The sequence below is a fragment of the Doryrhamphus excisus genome, chromosome 3 (genome assembly GCF_030265055.1).
Source record: "Doryrhamphus excisus isolate RoL2022-K1 chromosome 3, RoL_Dexc_1.0, whole genome shotgun sequence".
NCBI lineage: Eukaryota > Metazoa > Chordata > Actinopteri > Syngnathiformes > Syngnathidae > Doryrhamphus > Doryrhamphus excisus.
Window position 1 is genome coordinate 4,001,731 of NC_080468.1, and position 18,615 is coordinate 4,020,345.

At 42.0% G+C, this 18,615-nt stretch overlaps 4 protein-coding genes across 8 annotated transcripts; 1 reads left to right on the forward strand and 3 right to left on the reverse strand.

Annotated features, from left to right (window-relative positions):
- Positions 1–321: 321 nt before the first annotated feature.
- Positions 322–5,432, reverse strand: LOC131126198 (alanine aminotransferase 2-like). 3 transcript variants are annotated; one of them, XM_058068473.1, is made up of 12 exons: positions 4,949–5,432; positions 4,099–4,188; positions 3,928–4,017; positions 3,741–3,849; positions 3,125–3,258; positions 2,813–3,056; positions 2,664–2,743; positions 1,461–1,597; positions 1,202–1,376; positions 896–1,051; positions 710–822; positions 322–602 (listed from the first exon to the last, which is right to left on the reverse strand). In XM_058068473.1, exons 2-12 carry the CDS (start codon positions 4,162–4,164, stop codon positions 512–514), a joined length of 1,395 nt encoding a protein of 464 aa, XP_057924456.1. In that variant the 5' UTR covers positions 4,165–4,188; positions 4,949–5,432; the 3' UTR covers positions 322–511. The 3 variants fall into 3 exon arrangements, with proteins under 3 accessions (XP_057924456.1, XP_057924455.1, XP_057924457.1); XM_058068472.1 differs by lacking the exon at positions 4,949–5,432 and having other exon boundaries at positions 4,099–4,496; XM_058068474.1 differs by lacking the exons at positions 3,928–4,017; positions 4,949–5,432 and having other exon boundaries at positions 4,099–4,496.
- LOC131126199 (ranBP-type and C3HC4-type zinc finger-containing protein 1-like) lies at positions 4,892–13,063 on the forward strand. Of its 2 annotated transcripts, none has more exons than XM_058068476.1 (9): positions 4,892–5,454; positions 6,264–6,435; positions 6,520–6,597; positions 6,669–6,813; positions 7,639–7,729; positions 7,791–8,076; positions 8,278–8,360; positions 9,348–9,452; positions 9,514–13,063. In XM_058068476.1, exons 1-9 carry the CDS (start codon positions 5,194–5,196, stop codon positions 9,577–9,579), a joined length of 1,287 nt encoding a protein of 428 aa, XP_057924459.1. In that variant the 5' UTR covers positions 4,892–5,193; the 3' UTR covers positions 9,580–13,063. The 2 variants fall into 2 exon arrangements, with proteins under 2 accessions (XP_057924459.1, XP_057924458.1); XM_058068475.1 differs by having other exon boundaries at positions 4,899–5,457; positions 9,514–13,061.
- Positions 9,813–16,236, reverse strand: gpaa1 (glycosylphosphatidylinositol anchor attachment 1). 2 transcript variants are annotated; one of them, XM_058068470.1, is made up of 13 exons: positions 16,117–16,236; positions 14,917–15,003; positions 14,653–14,832; positions 14,467–14,578; positions 14,233–14,380; positions 13,817–13,918; positions 13,556–13,752; positions 12,796–12,992; positions 12,578–12,731; positions 12,431–12,502; positions 12,162–12,355; positions 11,810–11,980; positions 9,813–11,727 (listed from the first exon to the last, which is right to left on the reverse strand). In XM_058068470.1, exons 1-13 carry the CDS (start codon positions 16,143–16,145, stop codon positions 11,484–11,486), a joined length of 1,887 nt encoding a protein of 628 aa, XP_057924453.1. In that variant the 5' UTR covers positions 16,146–16,236; the 3' UTR covers positions 9,813–11,483. The 2 variants fall into 2 exon arrangements, with proteins under 2 accessions (XP_057924453.1, XP_057924454.1); XM_058068471.1 differs by lacking the exon at positions 16,117–16,236 and adding an exon at positions 15,234–15,404.
- Positions 16,237–16,881: 645 nt separating this feature from the next.
- On the reverse strand, positions 16,882–18,469 carry exosc4 (exosome component 4). The gene is made up of 3 exons (XM_058067797.1): positions 18,230–18,469; positions 17,507–17,713; positions 16,882–17,427 (listed from the first exon to the last, which is right to left on the reverse strand). The coding sequence occupies exons 1-3, from the start codon at positions 18,398–18,400 to the stop codon at positions 17,068–17,070; spliced, it is 738 nt and encodes a 245-aa protein (XP_057923780.1). The 5' UTR covers positions 18,401–18,469; the 3' UTR covers positions 16,882–17,067.
- Positions 18,470–18,615: the final 146 nt, after the last annotated feature.

Consider the following 18,615-nt stretch of genomic DNA (forward strand, 5'->3'; position numbering starts at 1 on the left):
TCCATCAGACACCAAAACTCAGTTGTTACTGGATAGTGTGGTAGCCTACCCGGGTTATTGAGAGGTGACTTCTCTCTTCTTCTTCTCTCTTTTTAATGCAACAGTGGTTGCATTGCAACAGCTAATTCTGCAGAGCCAACCCTTTTGACAAAGAAAATGGTAGAAAGGAAAAAGATATGGAGTACCACGCAAAACCATGCAACATTAGAAGTCACATTAATAGTATGAAGTATTTAATTAATTTCTGGTGTAGCTTCAGTATAACACTGTTATTGAACAGAAAAAAATCTGCATTTAGTTGTATTCAATGTTAAAAATATATTTCTCTCTATGAAATAAATGTTAAAATATGTAGCTTTCGTGGCTCTCTTAGCCAAAAATGTTCCCGACCCCTGCGCTAACACAATAGCTGTATGCTATATGTAATGTATTAATACCTCCTCTGAGAGTGTGTCAGTGTAGATTTAAAAAAACAGTATTATTAGCAATCTGGTTTTCCAAAAAGTTTGATTCAGGAAAAGTCCTTCATGAACTGTAAGTGAAAGCTGCTCAGGCGTCGCAGAAGTTCCTTCATGGTGTCAACAGTCGTCATGATGCAAAATCTGTCAAAAACAAACAAACAAAAAAAACATTTACATCCATTCTGCTGAATGTGTGCTCAATGTGACACACTGGAGAGTAACTTGACCTAAAAATATTGTCTAATAACCTGATGTGATAGGTGCCTTCCTTTTGACCGTACTCACAGCCAGGGCTAACAAACACGCCCTCGTCCTCCAGCAGTCTCAAACAGTAGAATGTGTCAGGCTTCATCCCCTCTTCCTGAAAATATAAATAATATTATTTGTGTGAACGGGAATATTAGACCATTTGTGTGTGCATGTGTGTGTGTAACCTTGGCTTTCTGGATGGCTTTTGGTGGTAGATGCAGTCTGGGGAAAGCAAACGCTCCTCCTTCCACCGGCTGGCAACTGAAACCTGGCAACCGGTTTAGAACCTTCTCCACTTTTTTCACATTATGAAGCAGTGTGCTTTGTATGTGTCTGATCTCCTAGAGAATAACATGTATTAAAACTGGCATTTAATCAGTTATTAAATTTAATTATGGCCATTAATGCGTTGTTGTACATACAACCCTTGCTTCTTGTGCATGCTTTCTGAAATAAAACAGCTAAAGTTCAAAGGTCACATATGGACTCACATTCGTGTACAGAGTATAGGAGGGCTCTCCTGGCTTGGGCGGGTCCGCCATCAGCTCCAGAGCAATCTGACCCGCTACTGGAGGACAGGCGTCCATATGGAACAGCATGTAGATGTGTTTCAGGACATCAGGCTCTATGTTTACAAGCTCCACATATCCTCCACGAAGACCACACCTGCAGGGAAACCCAGCATTGTTACTTCAAGAGCCAGTCAGGAATGTGTGTGTGTGTGTGTATGTCACATGATCCACAGCTTACTCTCCCAGAAAGCCTTTGGAGGCCGAGTGGAAAGAGGCCAGCTCCAGCATGTCAGAAAGAGGAGGCCCCATGTTGGATAAAACCTTCTTATAGGAGACAAACGGAGTCTTTTCTCCATAGACACAGCCCTGATAGACCTGTGGGTGAGCATGTGACATCACTGGGGTCATCCACAAATTCATCTAGGTTCCCAAAGTGGGGTATACCAATTGTCATGGGGGGATTGTGAATATAAAAATGAAAAACAATTAGCTCACAATTACAAAATGTGTGGTTTCTTATCCACATTTTTGTGATATGATCATAGTGTGCATGTACATATTTGCAGCCAATGTGGACATTTGATGGTGAATGTGTTTGAAATTACTGAGATTAATGCAGACCTCACAGCTAGGGGACCAGGGTTCAATTCCACCCTCGACCATCTCTGTGTGGAGTTTGCATGTTCTCCCCGTGCATGCATGGGTTTTTTCCGGGTACTCCGGTTTCCTCCCACATTCCAAAAACATGCTAGGTTAATTGGTGACTCCAAATTGTCCATAGGTATGAATGTGAGTGTGAATGGTTGTTTGTCTATAAGTGTTCCAAAGAACTGCAGGCCTCGCTTGCCTAAGTTAAGGCCAGTGTTCATAAGAAAGACACAGGGCAAAAACGGCCTGCAGGGCAGTGTTCCAAGACGAAAAAAAACACTACTGAACAAAATAAATATTTATGCTCAGAGACAAAAAAGAGACAAAAATGTAAATTTGTTTGTGTTTATGTAAAGGTAATGGCATATTTCAGAAAAAGCATCATACCAACAGTAAAATATGGTGGTGGTAGTGTGATGGTCTAGTGCTGTTATGTTGCTTAGGGACCTAGAAGACTTGCTGTGACAAAAAGAACCATGAATTCTGCTGTCAACCCAAAAGGTCCTGCCATCTGTTTGTGACCTCAAGCTGAAACCAATATTGGATCCAAAACACATCAGCAAGTCCACCTCTCAATGGCTAAAGAAAAACAAACTGAAGTCCTGACCTGAATCCTATTGAGGTGCTGTGGAATGACCTTAAAAAGGCGGTTAAACAAAAACCCACCAGTGTGGCTGAATTACAACAATTCTGCAAAGATGAGTGGGCTAAAATTCTTCCACAGGTCTGTAAGAGACTCATTGCAAGTTCTGATCCAAGACCATGCTGATCACAACACTCAACGGAGGCCTACCTCATCTGCAAGAAGGAAAAGCTTCTTTTCCCAGACGAACCTGAGGACCTCTTCCATGGATTTCCTGCTCTGGATGTGACCTGCCAGGAAAATAACGCCAAAAAAATGAACTTGGATGCATTTTAAAGGCAAAGCTTTAAGATGGGTACCTGTGGGATTTCCCGGGTTCATGATATACAAAGCGACAGGCTTGCAGACCCCTTCGGCGGACTCCAACGCTCGATGCAGCTCCTCTATCTGGAGCTCCCATCCGTGCTCCTCATCCAGGAAATAAGGGACCACCACTCCCCCAAGAGCCTCCACAGACACATGTGACGTGCTGTAACATGGCACTGGCATCAACACGCCACTCCTGGGTGACCCGTCACTATTTATCAACACCCTGAGCATGTTCTAGAATGTATAGTACAAACAATCTGTCACATAGAAAAAGCAGAATAACTTATTGATGACTGTCATACCGTGAGTGACCACTGGGAGCCAGAATGGATCCATATGTTCTCAGGATCAGCTGGAACACCACCATCTCTTTGGGTTATGAAGTGAGCGATGCTGTGGATTACTTCCGTTAATCCTGGTGTGTGTGTGTATGAGCCTGGAAGAAAAAATAATAAAACATAATAAATGTAATTTTAAAAATGGTATAATGTAATTATATCATTGTGAAGTCATAGAAGATTGATGAATTCTAAGTCAATATCTCCATGTGATGATGCAGTAGACTGTATTACATTTGTCCTACCTACGGCACGGCGGTCTAGTGGACCTCAGAGCTAGGAGACCAGGGTTCAATTCCACCCTCGGCCATCTCTGTGTGGAGTTTGCATGTTCTCCCCGTGCATGCGTGGGTTTTCCTCCCACATTCCAAAAACATGCTAGGTTAATTGGCGACTCCAAATTGTCCATAGGTATGAATGTGAGTGTGAATGGTTGTTTGTCTATATGTGCCCTGTGATTGGCTGGCGACCAGTCCAGAGTGTACCCCGCCTCTCGCCCGAAGACAGCTGGGGTAGGCACCAGCACCCCCGCGACCCTCGTGAGGAAAAAGCGGTAAAAATGAATGAATGAATGTCCTACCTACGCAGCCACCCTCACACCAGTGCAGCAGCTTCCGTGCTCGCTGTTTGACATCCACTGGCAGTTTGTTGCCGTCCATAAGTTGAGGGTAAAAACAAGCAGCGAGAACCTGACAAACAGTGTGTACGTTAATTTCAGGTATGCCACTTTAATGTATGCATTATTACAAAGCATATTTTGAGGTTACCTGTCTGACAAAGGTGAGAGGCTTCACTCCTGTGCTGTGTGGGTCACCCCAGGAGACATTTATCACATATTTATAGGGCTTCTTCACTCCCTGTTGCAGACATTATACCACAGCAGTAAATATATATATATAATATCCACATTTTACACAATTACATCTCCATTCTCTTACCTGCCTGAGCATCTCCTTGATGAGATGCGCTCGTCTCTCCAGGGCCGTCATCTCGGTTTCCCTCATGTTTTTCACATTGATGTTGATCTTCTGCAGGACAGACATGTTTCCAGCTCCGCTTGACACAGTTTAAGTGAGGCCAGCAGCTCACTTATTGGCAAGTAGGTGGATTTTTGGTTAAAGATACATAAAGAAAAACAAATATGTGCCTTATTAAGAGTTTTTTTTTTTTTTTTACATGTGTTGAATCAGGTGTGGTAGCTTTCTGTTCCAAAATGTTGTTAATATGTGACCATCACTGCTAGGAAGGTGAGAGGTAAGGTTAAACATTATAGCTTTTGATACTTTACTCACTTTATACACCATGCTTGACATTTTCAAATCAAATCAATAACACAATATAGTAAAAAAACAATACAATACTGTTATTCAACTGGTGGCCCACGGGCCAAATATGTATGTCAGGTAGATTACATCAGACGCGGCCTAAAAATTTTGGCAATATGTTCTTGAAACCAGCAGAGCGCTCCTGTCATATCTATGATCTTTGAGTAGTGTTTTTTAGGTTGTTAAAAACAGCCATGCTATGCTACCTGTCCATGCTATGTGGAAGCTTTATGACTTGTGCTTTTGGAAGAAAGGGTGCTATCTAAATTTGGATATGTTTCAAATTTATATTTTGTTAGAGTGTGAAAATATCTTTAATGTTTATTTTGGTATTGTGTAGTGTGTTTTTACTCTTACTTTTTACACACTACAATGCGATAATAATGCTGTTGTAATAATGTATTCTCCCATTCAACAGAGGGCAGTAGGTCACGCAAACAAAACAGACAAAGAAGAAGCCTACGTTGTTTCTTGACGGAGAGCAATCTTCGACGTACTGGTCCACTTCCTGTTTTGTTTCCTCTCTCCTTATTAACTGTTGGCTCGATTCTCGTTGAAAATGGAGCCATTATCCAGGCAGGTAGACAACAAGAACCACCCCGCGAAGACACGCGCTTTCACCCGCCAACGGTGGACCTTATAAACACAGCCCAAGCCGTTGACGCACTTCTCCTAAGGGGCTTTCGAGCCCACACAACCCCCGGCGACATGGCACTCAGCTCGGGCGGCTGGGCTCCGCAGGTCCCGCTCCTCGGATCGTCCCAGCCTGGTGCCTGCGATGGGCTCACGGCCTCAGCTTGCTGCAGTACGGTCTTAATGTCTGTACGCGTCTCGGTGTCCCACTCCGGTATCCGTCCCTTGTGCCTCCCCGGAGCAGACAGCGAGGCTCTGCGCCTCCAGCTCAGCATGGACCCCAGCCGGGCCGGAGAGTTCCGACTGGCCCTGAGGGACACCAGCGGGAATCGTAACGTGGTAGACATTTTTTTTTCTAAAAACAATAATAATAATCCTAATAAAATGTTTATATTTTTGTATGTGTGTGTATATATGTGTGTGTGTATGTGTGTGTGTACACACACACACACACACATATACTGTGTACATTTGTTGCAGTACATGGAGTAGTAGCCAATTTTAATAGACATTACAAACCTCAATGATGAGTATCATAGAGTGTTGATTCCAAACAATGTCTAATAATAGGGTGCGGCCAGTTTCACTTTAGTTATTTACAAATAATCAACATGTTTCACCTTCTGAGATCTTCTAGTCAAATATGTGCCATTCACTTTATATCTGTGCTACATGAATATAGTTGAAATATGCGAGAGGATATTGTGTTTGTATTCATTTTATGTGAAAATACAGAATGCAATGTTTATATAAAGATGGTAATTGGAACTACTTACTTTCAGTTTGCCTGCAGAAACATGTCTCACCTTTGACTGCGTGTTGCTTTTGAAGTTTGGCCTGGTGTACATGTGTATGTACGATAAGCAGTATATAAATATGCGTACATTTGCATAGTACATACACATTTGGGAGTTATGTAAATATTCAAGGTGCTTCAGGGGTTAAAAATCCCCCAAAACAAATACATGTTGATGTATGTACTGTATATTAAACACTGAAATAGTATTACAAGGTTGACTCAGTGTATAACCTTTTGATAATCTGTGAATTAATGATATGGATTTAAGGGTTAAATATGTCCCTAACATTAACTTAACACTGACCCACTGACTAACCGCAACCAAAACCTCCTCCTCCACATCCAGTTGGTGGAGTTTGACCTTCGCTCGGTGCACTACGAGGTCAAATCCCCTCGGTGCCATGAGATGCGTCTGGCTGCGCCGCCCCACAACTTTATCCGCTTCACTTTCCGTTGCGACCGGGAAGCCGAGGAATGGGCCACTGTGGTGATGTCATCTCTGCGAGAAGCCCAGCGGGGTCAGTTGGACGGATTGTTCATGTACTGTATGTCATGTGGCAAGACATTTACATTGTGTTTACATTGTGTCTCTTGGTTCACAGTTGCCAACATGGCTGCCTTCGATGCAGGCGGCAGGCAAATACAGACTTCTCCAGAAATGTCCTCCTTACCACTGGCTGGTGAGTGTCTTTTATCCTGATTATCTTTTAGCTGAATCTCTTTCCTGATATTATTCTCATCCGTGCTTCAGAGGAGCTGTGCATGGAGCTGGCCAAGGCGGTGGAAGCAGGTGACGCTCAAGCCGCCTCCCAGCATGCATCAGCTCTTGCTCGACAGAAAGCAGCACTCACCATCCAATTGGCAGAGAACAACTACACCGCTACTGGAGAGATCAGGTGACTACTTCAGTCTAAAATATACATTTTATTCTCTTTTCAGTAGTGTGACACAAATCTCATATTTGACATTGTTGACAAATGTGGGCTGTACAAATGTGTGTGTATGTATATTATTTATATATGTACTGTATGTGTATGTACCACGGCTTTAAATTAGCTAAGGTTTTAAAATTATTTAAATCTGAAGTATTCTCAAGTATTATTTTGGGTTGCTTTTGGTGCCTGTTTCCCAAGTATATTAGTGTGTGTATGAATGTATAAAGAGAGGCATTAACTTAAAGCGGGAGTAACATCCCGACGTATGTGTTGCCACACACATGGGCTCCGTAATTTTTGGGTAATGCGTTGGCCATGGCCATTACGTAGACGAAGCAGGGCCAATGTACACAATGTACTTTTAAACTTGCAACACACTCACTCCTCCCCTGCCTTACCATTGCAAGATGGCTGCATGTAAGGTTTGCTGTTGTTCATTATTTGGAAGATCTCACCCCATATCAGATTTTTAGGCTGATATCGTTCTACAATTATCGGTGGCTGATATTATTTATATTATGTTCATTCTTAGTTGCTCTTTTTAGCTGTTTTATATCTTTATAATGCACAGAAAGAGACGTGTTCATGGTTGAATGATGGGCAAAATTCACAAAAAAGTGCAGTTTTGAAATGATTGAAGAAATTTGTTTGTAGGTAAATATGGGATTGAAAGCTTTTTTAATGACTTTTTAAATTTTTTTTTTTACAATGAACAAATGTGTTGCTTTTCGTGTAGCTTTGCACCAGTTTAATGAGTTTTAGCCAATGATACGCAATGTCTTCCAGTCTGTCTGTGGTGGTGGAGGATGTGTCTTCTTCCTGCTGCTTCACAGTCAAAGTCTTCCCCTTCATGACCGTCGCTGCACTCAAACAACAGGTCAGAAGGTCATAACGTCAACAAAACTCCATAAAACACTGATATCGTTACCTCGTCCCAGGTCTTTGTGGAGTACGGTTTCCACCCGCGGGTGCAGCGCTGGGTGATGGGTCAGTGCCTGTGCACAGACCTTAGGTCACTGGCCTCTTATGGCGTGCAGAAGGACGGTGACACTGCCTACCTCTACCTGATCTCCGCCCGTCAGGCCCGCATCACAAGACAGCTGTTTCAGCAAGATTTAGAGGGTGCACTGGTGGCCCCGCCCCTTCCTCCCAGCAATGGCCCCACCTCTCAAGACTGGAGGGGCTACAGTACTCTGCCGCCACGGCTAACGCACAGCAACCAGGGTAAGTGGCGCATCCCGATCAGGACCATGGCCATTTTGTTCACACCGTATTTCTTCAAGCATAAACAATTTTGAATAAATTATATGAAATGATCCCATTAATCTAATGTTCAAAAACAAATGTGCAGTGGACTGCTGCTACTTATGTTCCTGTTTTTTTCTTTGTTACTTATGATGTCTCCTGTATCACTTGCGAGCACAGGAGGAGATAAACCAGCTGACCTTCAAGTTGTCCTTGACATGGATAACCTGCAGCTGAACAACAAAACTTCTACGAGGACACAGGTAACCACAAAGAATCACCTTTGGGATGACAGATGTCCACATTTAGTCATTTTGGATTTTTCAGGAATTAATGTTTCCTGGTTGATTATGGTCTATGCCAAAAATATGTTATGTTCATTTGAGCATATTTTATATAGGATTGCTCTAAAAGCATTTCCAAGCAAAAAAGTTGCTAACTAAAGGAAAATACAAGGCATGGGGTACACATACAGTGCTTATTGTTCAGTGTCCTCTGCACTGATTGGCTCAGCTTCACGCAGCATCCACCCACATGTGCTTCCTACATTCCTACACTTCTAAACATGCTGCCTTTTCTACAGCTTTATCTATTCATTCATTCATTCATTTTCTACCGCTTATCTTCATGAGGGTCGTGGGGGGTGCTGGAGCCTATCCCAGCTGTCTTCGGGTGAGAGGCGGAGTACACCTTGGACTGGTTGCCAGCCAATCACAGGGCACATACGTATAGACAAACAACCATTCACACTCACATTCATACCTATGGACAATTTGGAGTGGCCAATTAACCTAGCATGTTTTTGGAATGTGGGAGGAAACCGGAGTACCCGGAGAAAACCCACGCATGCACGGGGAGAACATGCAAACTCCACACAGAGATGGCCGAGGGTGGAATTGAACTCAGGTCTCTTAGCTGTGAAGCCTGCGTGCTAACCACTCGTGCAGCCCAGTTTTATCTAATTTCTGTCATATTTTCTATTACTATACAGCACAGTATTATGTTCATTAACATTGATTCATAAATCACAGAAATTAGTTTTACAATTATGATTTTACAATCTCAAACCAATTAACTGAGGAATTGCTGTATTCCATTTAATATTGAATTCTACTTATCGCTGTTGGGTCTGGAACCAAAGTGCGATAAACGACGGACTATACATACAAAAGCAATTAATTTACAGGTACAATTTTGTTCAATTGGATTTTTCTATCTGTTGATGCTAAGCCAACACTGTTCTCTTGTAGAAGGAGTGGGCGTGTCCCTCATGCACTTTCATCAACAAGCCTTCTCGTCCAGGCTGTGAAATCTGTGCTACGGCCAAACCTGACATAAACGCCGCCACCCAGCAGGTACAAAGTCAACAATTTTGCTCATTCTAGTTTTTGTCACCTTTTTGACTCTTTCTTCCAGGAGAAAGTAAGCATAAATGACCGAGGTGAGCTGGCCTTGAGCAGCAGCAACAGCAGCAGCAGCTGACCGCCCATCACCAGCAGCTGACCACCCATCAACGCCACCGTCTGGTCTCTCATTCACACATGCACAGCTATGCTAATTCTACCATCCATGTTGTCCACTCTTACACAGTGATTGTCAAGTGCACTGAGAGTCTTGGCAGCTGATTGGCTTTTCAAGACGTTTGAAGCACTGTAGCATGATGCCGAGACACACACACACACACATGTGTTTGGACATTTTCAGTTCAGTCAATGTGTTAATTTTAAAGAGGCCCTAATATTTATTGGAGGGGAAGTGCTGATTGTTAGGAAGTAGTGGCAAGTTACCTTATGTTCAATTGAGGGAGGGCAAAACTGAAGTTGGCAGTGGATGAGTGAGGGAGATGTTTACATACAGGGTCATCAAGTGCTTTTACTCTTTAAAATCTATTTTTCTTGGGGGTGTGTTTTTTTTAATGAGGCGCAATTGATGTACATTTTAGTAGCTGGTTTGATTTTATTTGAGTGCCGCTGAGTTGTGACAGCAATGGAATGATGTTTTCAGTACATACGACGACAGTAAAAAAAAAAAAAAAGACATTAGCTGAATAAACATAATGTAACATTGACGACCACATAACTTTTCCTTGTGAAAAATTGGTACCTGCAAAAAATTCACAATTTAAACTAAATGTACAATGATATCAAAACTCATAAAACCCCCTCTGCTCTCAAAGGGTACCTGCCAACATCAAAAACTGAGCAATATTTTACAAAGACCGATAAGGCTTCCCAACATTCTGTTTAGCTGTATTTAGGCATTAAATAAGTTAAGCGATGATAAATCAGTGCATAAAAAAGATTTTGCTAAAATAAATTCATATGAAATTAAAACTGCAAAAAGAATTATACATTTTATGGCAGGAAATTGTCAATTTTTTCCCATTCATAGACAAATTGACTAAATTTATATGTTTCTTACAATTTAGCATGGTGACTAAATGATTCAATTTTGCACATGAATTTTTTTTTATTTACTGCCATACATTTTAAAATTAAGAGGTAGGTTTCCACATCCAATAACCTTTTTCTAATTCAAAACATCAAAATAGTCTAGACCCTAGGTACCCAAAGTGGAGTACGTGTTCCTTCATGGGTACACCAATTGTAATAGGGGGCACGTGAATAAAAATGAAAAACAAGTAGTGTTTTACACTCCCAATTCTGAGAGCACTTGAACACCTCACAGTGCAAGGAGAACATAGCAGAAAGGTGACATAGCATAAAGTTCATTTCTATACATGGATCAAAAGAACACATGAATTAGATGATTATTTTATCATTTATACTGGTGTTCTAATCTCCTCACGGTGCACTGAGTAGGGGTTCCCCCGAAATTTTGACTTTATTGTTGGTTGTATGTATTTTTTGTACTTCGGCTACTGCTTTATTTTGGTTGTTCAACTTTGCCCTATAATATGATAGTACATTCAAATGCAGACTTAAACCATAGCCATCATGAGTGGACAAGAAAGTGAAGTTCAAATTCAACCCATTCATATAGAAGGATGCCAACATCAGACTGGAACAAAATATATGTATGATGATTAACTACTTATCATTGCTCATGTGAATATCAAAATGTCACTGTGCAAAATATACATTTTTGACCTGGAATTACTGTAAAATTAATTAACCAAAGCTTGGCAACCATAGTTTGACTGACTCAACAGTGCCTCTAATGGTTGCAACCAAGTAGTGCACGCTATTTTGATTCAGTTTTCTTTACCAATAATGGACTCATCATTTAATATGCCCATCCCTAATACAAATTATGTAAAAAAAAATGTCAGTACAATACAGACCTTTGTGTTTTCCATCTCCAGTATATTGTTGACGTTTCCATGTAGGGAGAAGAATCTACCTCAGAGGTTGTTGTCCTCAGGTTTACTTCCAGAAAAGAATGTTCCAAAAGAGCAGCCAGCAGGGATAGACCAGCAGGGAGACCAGCGGGAATACCAACGAGCCGTAGAGCGAGTGGTCCAGGATGCCCTGCGAGATGACCGACAGGAAGAGCAGCCAGCCGTCCTGGAAGCTGAGCGGCATCTCCTGCAACTCCTGGAAAAGGAAGACAGAGAAGAGCAGCGTGCAGGCGGGACTGAGGACCACCATGATGAAGGCCGTCAGCAACCTGAGCACACAGAGCGGAGGAGGAGGAGTGAGCTTTAATGAAACAGTTTTGATTTTAAGCTTGTGACGTTCAAGTGTTGTACTTGGGGACGTGTGGCGTGACCACGGCAGCCACAGGCACCAGCGTGAGGGCCAGGATGAAGCCTAGAGAGAAGTTGATGAGGGCGATGCAGCCCAGCAGGACAGCCAGGTACAACACAGCCACCAGCTTGAGGACTCTCCAACCCTGCTCTGTACCTTCACCGGACACCAACCTGATCACAACAATTGGACACCATCAGTTGATGGCTGAAAGCATGTAAGAATGAAACACTATGTTGCAGGGGTGTCTCACAGGGGGCCAAAACTCAAAGCTGACTTTACATCATAGGCAGCAAATTTACTATCAAACCTGCAAACAAATCCTTGTGGAAGTAAATAACACCAAAATGTTACCTGTGTGTGTTATGAGGCAAAGCCAGACCCGCAGTATAAACAGCAATGGCTGTCAGCACCACCGCCTCAGTCTCTGACACGGGGAAGTGCTCTACTGCCATCTCCTGGAAGCGGATTGGCAGCGTGTACAGCGCCACTCCCGTCAGATGGCTGATAACCAGAGGTGTCAACACAGACAGCACACCAGGACTGGCCTGTTAAGGGAATTGAATGTGGATCAAAGTGGTTGCCGTTGGATGCAAAGAAGAGACTAGTGAGGTAATAGTAACCTGCTCCACATCAGCAATGCCGTCTTCTGTTGCTGGAGGCGGAGATGACAGTTGCACCCACAGATCCAAGGCCTGCGTGGCAGTCAGTCAAAGACTAAAGCATAGGTGTTGTATATTTATTTGAGATGGAACCTTGTGTAAGGATACACGGAGCAACAAGATGACAGCCAGCAGGCCGAAGGCTGGCATGTAGTAACCAATGGAGACAAAGTGGGAGAGCGAGGGCATCAGGTAGAAGAAGTAGGACTGGTGTAGTCGCTCCAGCAGGTTGTTCAACTTGCGGTACATTCCCTCCAGGAGCCTAGCACACAGGAAAAAGCAGTGAGTCACATCCTAAAGATGAGGGGAAGAAACTGAGAAAATACCTGCCAACAGTAGTGGTGTCGGTTTTGTATTGACGGAAACTGTTGATGCCTTTGATGGTGGCAGCCTCGATGTGGTAGCGCAGGAAAAGACCATGGTCCCCCCAGGGACGTCCGCTGGCTTGCTTGAGCACCATTAGCATCAGAGTCTGCACCGCGTGGCTGTAGCCTGACGCACTGTCCCAGTCGTTTCTCTGCAGCTGTAACATTTTAAAGATGGGATACATTGGGAATGGGAATCCTGCATACACACTGGATTTTAAAGTGTACTGCATTTTCTTTATGTACTTAATATTGGCTGTGCCTGAGATAAAGGAATTTAAACATTGATATGGGTATTTTTTGAAATATAAATAATATTCGTTCATTCATTAATTTTCTACCGCTTATCCTCACAAGGGTCGCGGGGGTGCTGGAGCCTATCCCAGCTGTCTTCGGGGGAGAGGCGGGGTACACCCTCGACTGGTCGCCAGCCAATCACAGGGCACATATAGACAAACATTGAAAATAATTTATTTAATGTTAATGTATTTAATTGGCAACTCCAAATTGTCCATAGGTATGAATGTGAGTGTGAATGGTTGTTTGTCTATATGTGCCCTGTGATTGGCTGGCGACCAGTCCAGGGTGTACCCCGCCTCTCACATGAAAAATCAAAGAAATGCCATTATTTTAGACATGTTATTCAACACCCTTGACTAAAGGAAGATCACATTTTACGACAAATTTTGCCATTAAAAATAGTAATGTGTTGTGTGCTAACCTTTCCCTGTATGGTGCAAAGGACCCCAATCTTCTGACAGAAAGCGTAGAAGAGGTTGGTAAGATCCAGGTTCGGAAGCTGCCCGTTGAGTCCCTCCAGCACGATGTCTAAACTGGTCACAACGTCAGAGCTCAGCTCCAGAGACAGCGCTGCCTGGATGGAACCGGCGCGGCCTTGCAGTGGAGACCAGTTCATTCCTAGATGGAGGAAGAAGAAGTTAAAAGAACACACCTCTACTCCATAAGTGGTTTAGATGGTCACCTGTAGTGTTTGTGTGGTGGTAGCCTTCCAGCCAAGCCTGCATGCCGATCAAATCATGTTCATTGACCAGGAAAATGATGTCCTTGGCCCAGTACACCTGATCTATAGGATGAGAAAATTATGTACAGATCACTCTTGACTGACATGGTAATGCATACAGAGTGCTGTACAAAAGCATTAGGGCACCACTGATGTTTTGGTTACTTTGTAAGACTACAGATCAGTGGCAGATCTGGATACAGATGCACTTTTCAGCATTAAGTTGTGCTACTATTGGGGTCGAGTGGGGTAGTAAACCACCAGATCTAGCAGATGGACCTTCAAAAAGCACTTGTACTACGTAATAATGTATTCTACTGCCACCTATAGCACAGTGTTTCACATGATCTTTTGATTGTATTACGCCACAAGCTTACTTCTGAAGTACTGTGCCAAAACGAGCAGCAGTCCCACAGCCTGGTTATTGGTGTCCTCTGGGCTGCAGGCCGCGCTCAGCACTAGGGCTTCTGTCCGTGGAGCACGAGGTGCTCGAAGGATGCCATACACGTTTGTACCTTTCACCATCTTGACAGAAAAAAAAAGAATGGAAAAAAAATCACATGACGACAAGCATCAGTTATGCATCAAATATGCAAGAAAGGCTGAATTACAAATCTCTCTTTGTTTTCATCTGGGAATGGAAGAGTGCGAGAGAAGGTCTGCTTGAATACTTCCAGGCCTCGATCCTGCATGGTCTTCACCAGCCAGTTCACAGGCATCCCACTGCACACAAATGACATAGTTACTATAGCACTACAAGAATGATGTCAGCCATGACTGAATTGTGTGTAAAGTACTGTTCTTTTTTCTTATGTGCTGCAAACTCCCTGCCCGTGACCAGTGCCCTTTCTCCGGCTGGGAAGCGCTCCTCCACCATGGTGGAACCCATGGCGTTCTCTGACATATAAGTGCGCAGGGTGAAGGGCTCGAATGCTAAACCCATGAACCAGGCCACACCTGCCATGTAGCACACAACACTGGCGGATGAGAGAGGAAAAGATGAATAATATGACCAACAGTAATGGTGGACATTGCTGTTTTAATGGAGACCAGGAACAAACCAGATTGGAGCATTAAGACGAGTGAGCAAGCTGATCAATGCCTGTCTTCTGTTGGGATCAGACAAAAGCCCCATGTTTCGATGAATCCTGTAGTGAGAAAAAAACATAACATAAAAGATTATATTATTACATTTCCACAGTGAAATCGACAATATATTATGATTAGGTTATGTTTACACCTGCATCAGTGTCGCTGTTGACAGCTGAGCAGTTAGCCATTAGCCTGGTAACTACCTAGCTTCAAAACATTTTTCAAGAGCAAAAATGCAAGTACTCACAAAATATATTTAGATTTGAAAAACATATAAAAGACGTACCCTTTCCCAGTGTAAATAGCGATCAGAGCCACCGACTGAGGACGTGTTACCGTTTATTCATAGAAGCCCAAATTTAGTTTGCCGGTTCTTCGTTTCTCTCGGAAAAATTAACACGACGAACCTACTTCCGGTTTTATCAAGGATTCTAGAGTTAAAAAAGGATGAGTAATCCATGGCAAATGAATGGAACACAGTGAAGGCGCTGAAAGTCCGCCATGATAGAAAGCAGAAGAGGTGGGCGGGGCGAGGCGGCCAATAGAATACAATGTATTCACCAGCTCTGAACTGAATACAAAATAAAGTTATAGCCGAGCATACACATTGATAAAAATATATCAACGTTATTTAGTGACCACAACAAATATATATGTTTATATTTTCATTTGTAAAAACTCATTATACATTTATACTATGAACAAATGAATCTAGCAACTTCCATGGTTTTCTTAACTTTTTCAAAATCACTTATCATCATATAATGATGATTATGATTATCACTCATCATATTCTTACCTGAAAAACTATACCATTGTATTTCCAAAAAAATGTAACTCTTATTAGCTATTTTTGTTGTCATCGTTATATTTGCTCCGTTGGTTGTATCAGGGATTAAAATTAACAAGAAACTGAAGAAACAAAGTGGTCTAATAAGTTTTTTCCATGACTGTTGGAAGCATTTACTCAATGCAACATTTATTTCAGTACACTATAATCTAATCACAGACGTCCCATTAATTCAGCTAATCGCCCACATAAACAAATGAGCTAAAAGCTATATTGTGTGGGATACCCATATAGTATACACTTTTTAAATCTTGTCCAATGTTAAGTTTATTTATAACAACCAGTGTTATAAATCCACAACATTTTTTATCACACATACCTGTCTGGACCGACTATTTGAGCAATCATTCGTTGAGCAGTGTGCCGAGAACATGTTTTCAAGTCATTTCTTCTGGATTCTGCTTTCTATCATGGCGTCCAACCCCGCCCAGGACATAATACGGAAACGGATGCTGAGTGGTTTCTCTTAATATATACCCTCTTTGGTTGCCATGTCGCGCACCAACTTCCGGTCCGGTCCCAATCCATGCGGGAAAAATAACATCAAGTGTATTTCTTCTCATTTTTTAAACACTAAAGGATAAGAAACGTTTTAAGCCACAACTGACTAATGCAATATCAACACTATTTGGTTTAACATTTATCACAAATAAAATAATTATACAATCATAAAAAAAACAATGTTTATGTTTTCTTGTGAGTTCATTGACAGTACTCAGCCATTATCCAGTCATTTTATATTTTACACTTGTGACTGTTACATGAATTATTTGCGATAAGAACTTTGACAACTATTTTACCACAGATAGATGTGAAATTGATGGTGTGTAGGATTAAATTAGCTTTGCTTCTTCCTACTCCTGTTGGAAATGTGGAACTGTGAATTGTATTATGGGATGTATTCCAATATAACTTGTTCAAATAAATTAAACCATTACATTATAGCTCTATAAAAAAAAATCTTGTGTATCTTAGTGTCATTTCATTCAATTACCAAATACAGTATTATAATAAAATAAATCTTATGGTTTCATTTAAAGTCTGTGAGGATTGAATTAATTAATTTTAACATACTGCAACAAAACAAAAAAAACAGTGTCAAGGAATATTAAGCCATTAATTATGTATTTTTAAAAAACTTGAACAATACATTATGCAAAGTATGTATAATTATTGTCACTCACATATACACAATAATGTACAAAGGTAATTTGTCATAAATGGATAAAAAAAAGTTTTATTTGTTCTAGTCCTTATGTTCTTTTATCTATCATTCTCCAGTCGACAGTGAGACTTCTTGGAGGTGTTGACGCACCACCTGGTCAAGCACCTTGCTCATGCCTTTGCAGGCGGTCATGGCTGCGTCTATCATGTTATCCAGGTGGTCCTGATGCAGTCGGGCGTCCATTTGCAGCAGAGCAATCTGCCCAGCTCGGGGTAGCAGCGCCAAAGCCAGAGAGCTCACGCCACCGCTTTCCTCGGCGTAGCAAAGATCTGCGAGCGGCGTCTCATCCACAAAACCCACAGTGCAGGCACATACATAGTCCAGCATGGGAATGCCTGCATCGATGATGGCGAGGGTGGCGGCATTGACGCACACGCTGTAGTTTCCTCCGTCTGACTGTAGGATCTAATTATGAGTAAAAAAAAAAACAAAAAACACATTAGGACCAAAACTTTAAGAACTTGGCAGTTGGCAAGTTATTTACCTTGACATAAATGTCTATTTGAGAGCGCGGGTACAGCTGAGTCATCACAGCGGCTTCAAACGTCTGCTTGAGGTGGAGGCTCATCTCGGTAGACTTGCGATCACCGTGTGGCCTCCTCTTCCTTTCAGACGTGCTGAAGGTGGCCATGCTGTACTGGCAGTTGATGACGGCCCGGTCGTGAAGGGTCCGACTGCGGGAGCCTCGCATCTAAAAGGAAACAGGGTCAGTTATTATCACATTCTGAATTTGAAAAATAATATGGTCCTGCACTGAAATAACCACACATCGATTACAAACTTCATAGTTCATCTACATGTAGATGTTTTAAATAGGTTTGCACGCATATTAACATTATAATTTTGCAGCTAATGCCAAGCAAGTGTGTATAATGTTGCATTGCAGTCGTTAATTACATTATTGAAGAGCCTTGGCCAGGATACTTTTAATAATTTTCATATATATCCCAGCTTGCTTAAATAAGAATAACAATCATCTATGGCAAAAACGTAATTGATTCATTTGGTGGAGTCTGTGACTTAAGTCGTTGCCAACAGTTACACAACAGTATTTTAAATAGAATTTAATTTAAATGTGATACAATGAACATCCAGGACCAAAGATAAAGATAAAATATACTAAAGATACTGTAGGCACATAAACGCCTACAGTACAATACAACTTTAGCACCAAGTTAGCATTCGGCTAACTTCCATTGCTACTTGCCTCATGTGGACCGTACACAACAGCCAGAGCTTTGGTGTTCCCTTGCTCTAAATACGCGGAGCCGTCGGCCTGGGCGAACACACCCATGCGGGCCTGAACCTTCCGGAGTTCGGTGGCCTTTCTTCCATCCAGACGATAGCCTTGGTCAGACAGCAACTCCAAACCCGCCATGTTTGTACTGATTCAGGTAACGCAAGAAGACATGTGTCTGTCTGAAGTACTACATTACCTATAATCCCTTTCGCTGGGAGAGCGATGGAAAGCAAAACTAGTCAAAACTGTAGTGCAACGCCATAAAATGTAGTATTGTGAGTATTTTCAGTTTAAGTTTTACTCAATTACAGTTACCTATATTTGTTTTGTCAAACTACTGTACTATCAATACG

What these genes read in the sequence shown, in the direction of transcription:
- LOC131126199 (XM_058068475.1), top strand. Translation starts at nt 5,194, where the DNA reads ATGGCACTCAGCTCGGGCGGCTGGGCTCCGCAGGTCCCGCTCCTCGGA. An exon ending in GTCCTCCTTACCACTGGCTG is followed by an intron (nt 6,598 to 6,668) that starts GTGAGTGTCTTT and finishes TCCGTGCTTCAG; the next exon opens with AGGAGCTGTGCATGGAGCTG. An exon ending in TAAACGCCGCCACCCAGCAG is followed by an intron (nt 9,453 to 9,513) that starts GTACAAAGTCAA and finishes TCTTTCTTCCAG; the next exon opens with GAGAAAGTAAGCATAAATGA.
- LOC131126198 (XM_058068472.1), bottom strand. Translation starts at nt 4,203, where the DNA reads ATGTCTGTCCTGCAGAAGATCAACATCAATGTGAAAAACATGAGGGAA. An exon ending in TCAAGGAGATGCTCAGGCAG is followed by an intron (nt 4,018 to 4,098) that starts GTAAGAGAATGG and finishes TGTCTGCAACAG; the next exon opens with GGAGTGAAGAAGCCCTATAA. An exon ending in GAAGGCACCTATCACATCAG is followed by an intron (nt 603 to 709) that starts GTTATTAGACAA and finishes TGTTTTTGACAG; the next exon opens with ATTTTGCATCATGACGACTG.
- gpaa1 (XM_058068470.1), bottom strand. Translation starts at nt 16,145, where the DNA reads ATGATTGCTCAAATAGTCGGTCCAGACAG. An exon ending in GCACATAAGAAAAAAGAACA is followed by an intron (nt 14,579 to 14,652) that starts GTACTTTACACA and finishes ATTTGTGTGCAG; the next exon opens with TGGGATGCCTGTGAACTGGC. An exon ending in ATGAAAACAAAGAGAGATTT is followed by an intron (nt 14,381 to 14,466) that starts GTAATTCAGCCT and finishes TTTTCTGTCAAG; the next exon opens with ATGGTGAAAGGTACAAACGT.
- exosc4 (XM_058067797.1), bottom strand. Translation starts at nt 18,400, where the DNA reads ATGGCGGGTTTGGAGTTGCTGTCTGACCAAGGCTATCGTCTGGATGGA. An exon ending in TTGTGTACGGTCCACATGAG is followed by an intron (nt 17,714 to 18,229) that starts GCAAGTAGCAAT and finishes GTTTCCTTTTAG; the next exon opens with ATGCGAGGCTCCCGCAGTCG. An exon ending in AAATAGACATTTATGTCAAG is followed by an intron (nt 17,428 to 17,506) that starts GTAAATAACTTG and finishes ACTCATAATTAG; the next exon opens with ATCCTACAGTCAGACGGAGG.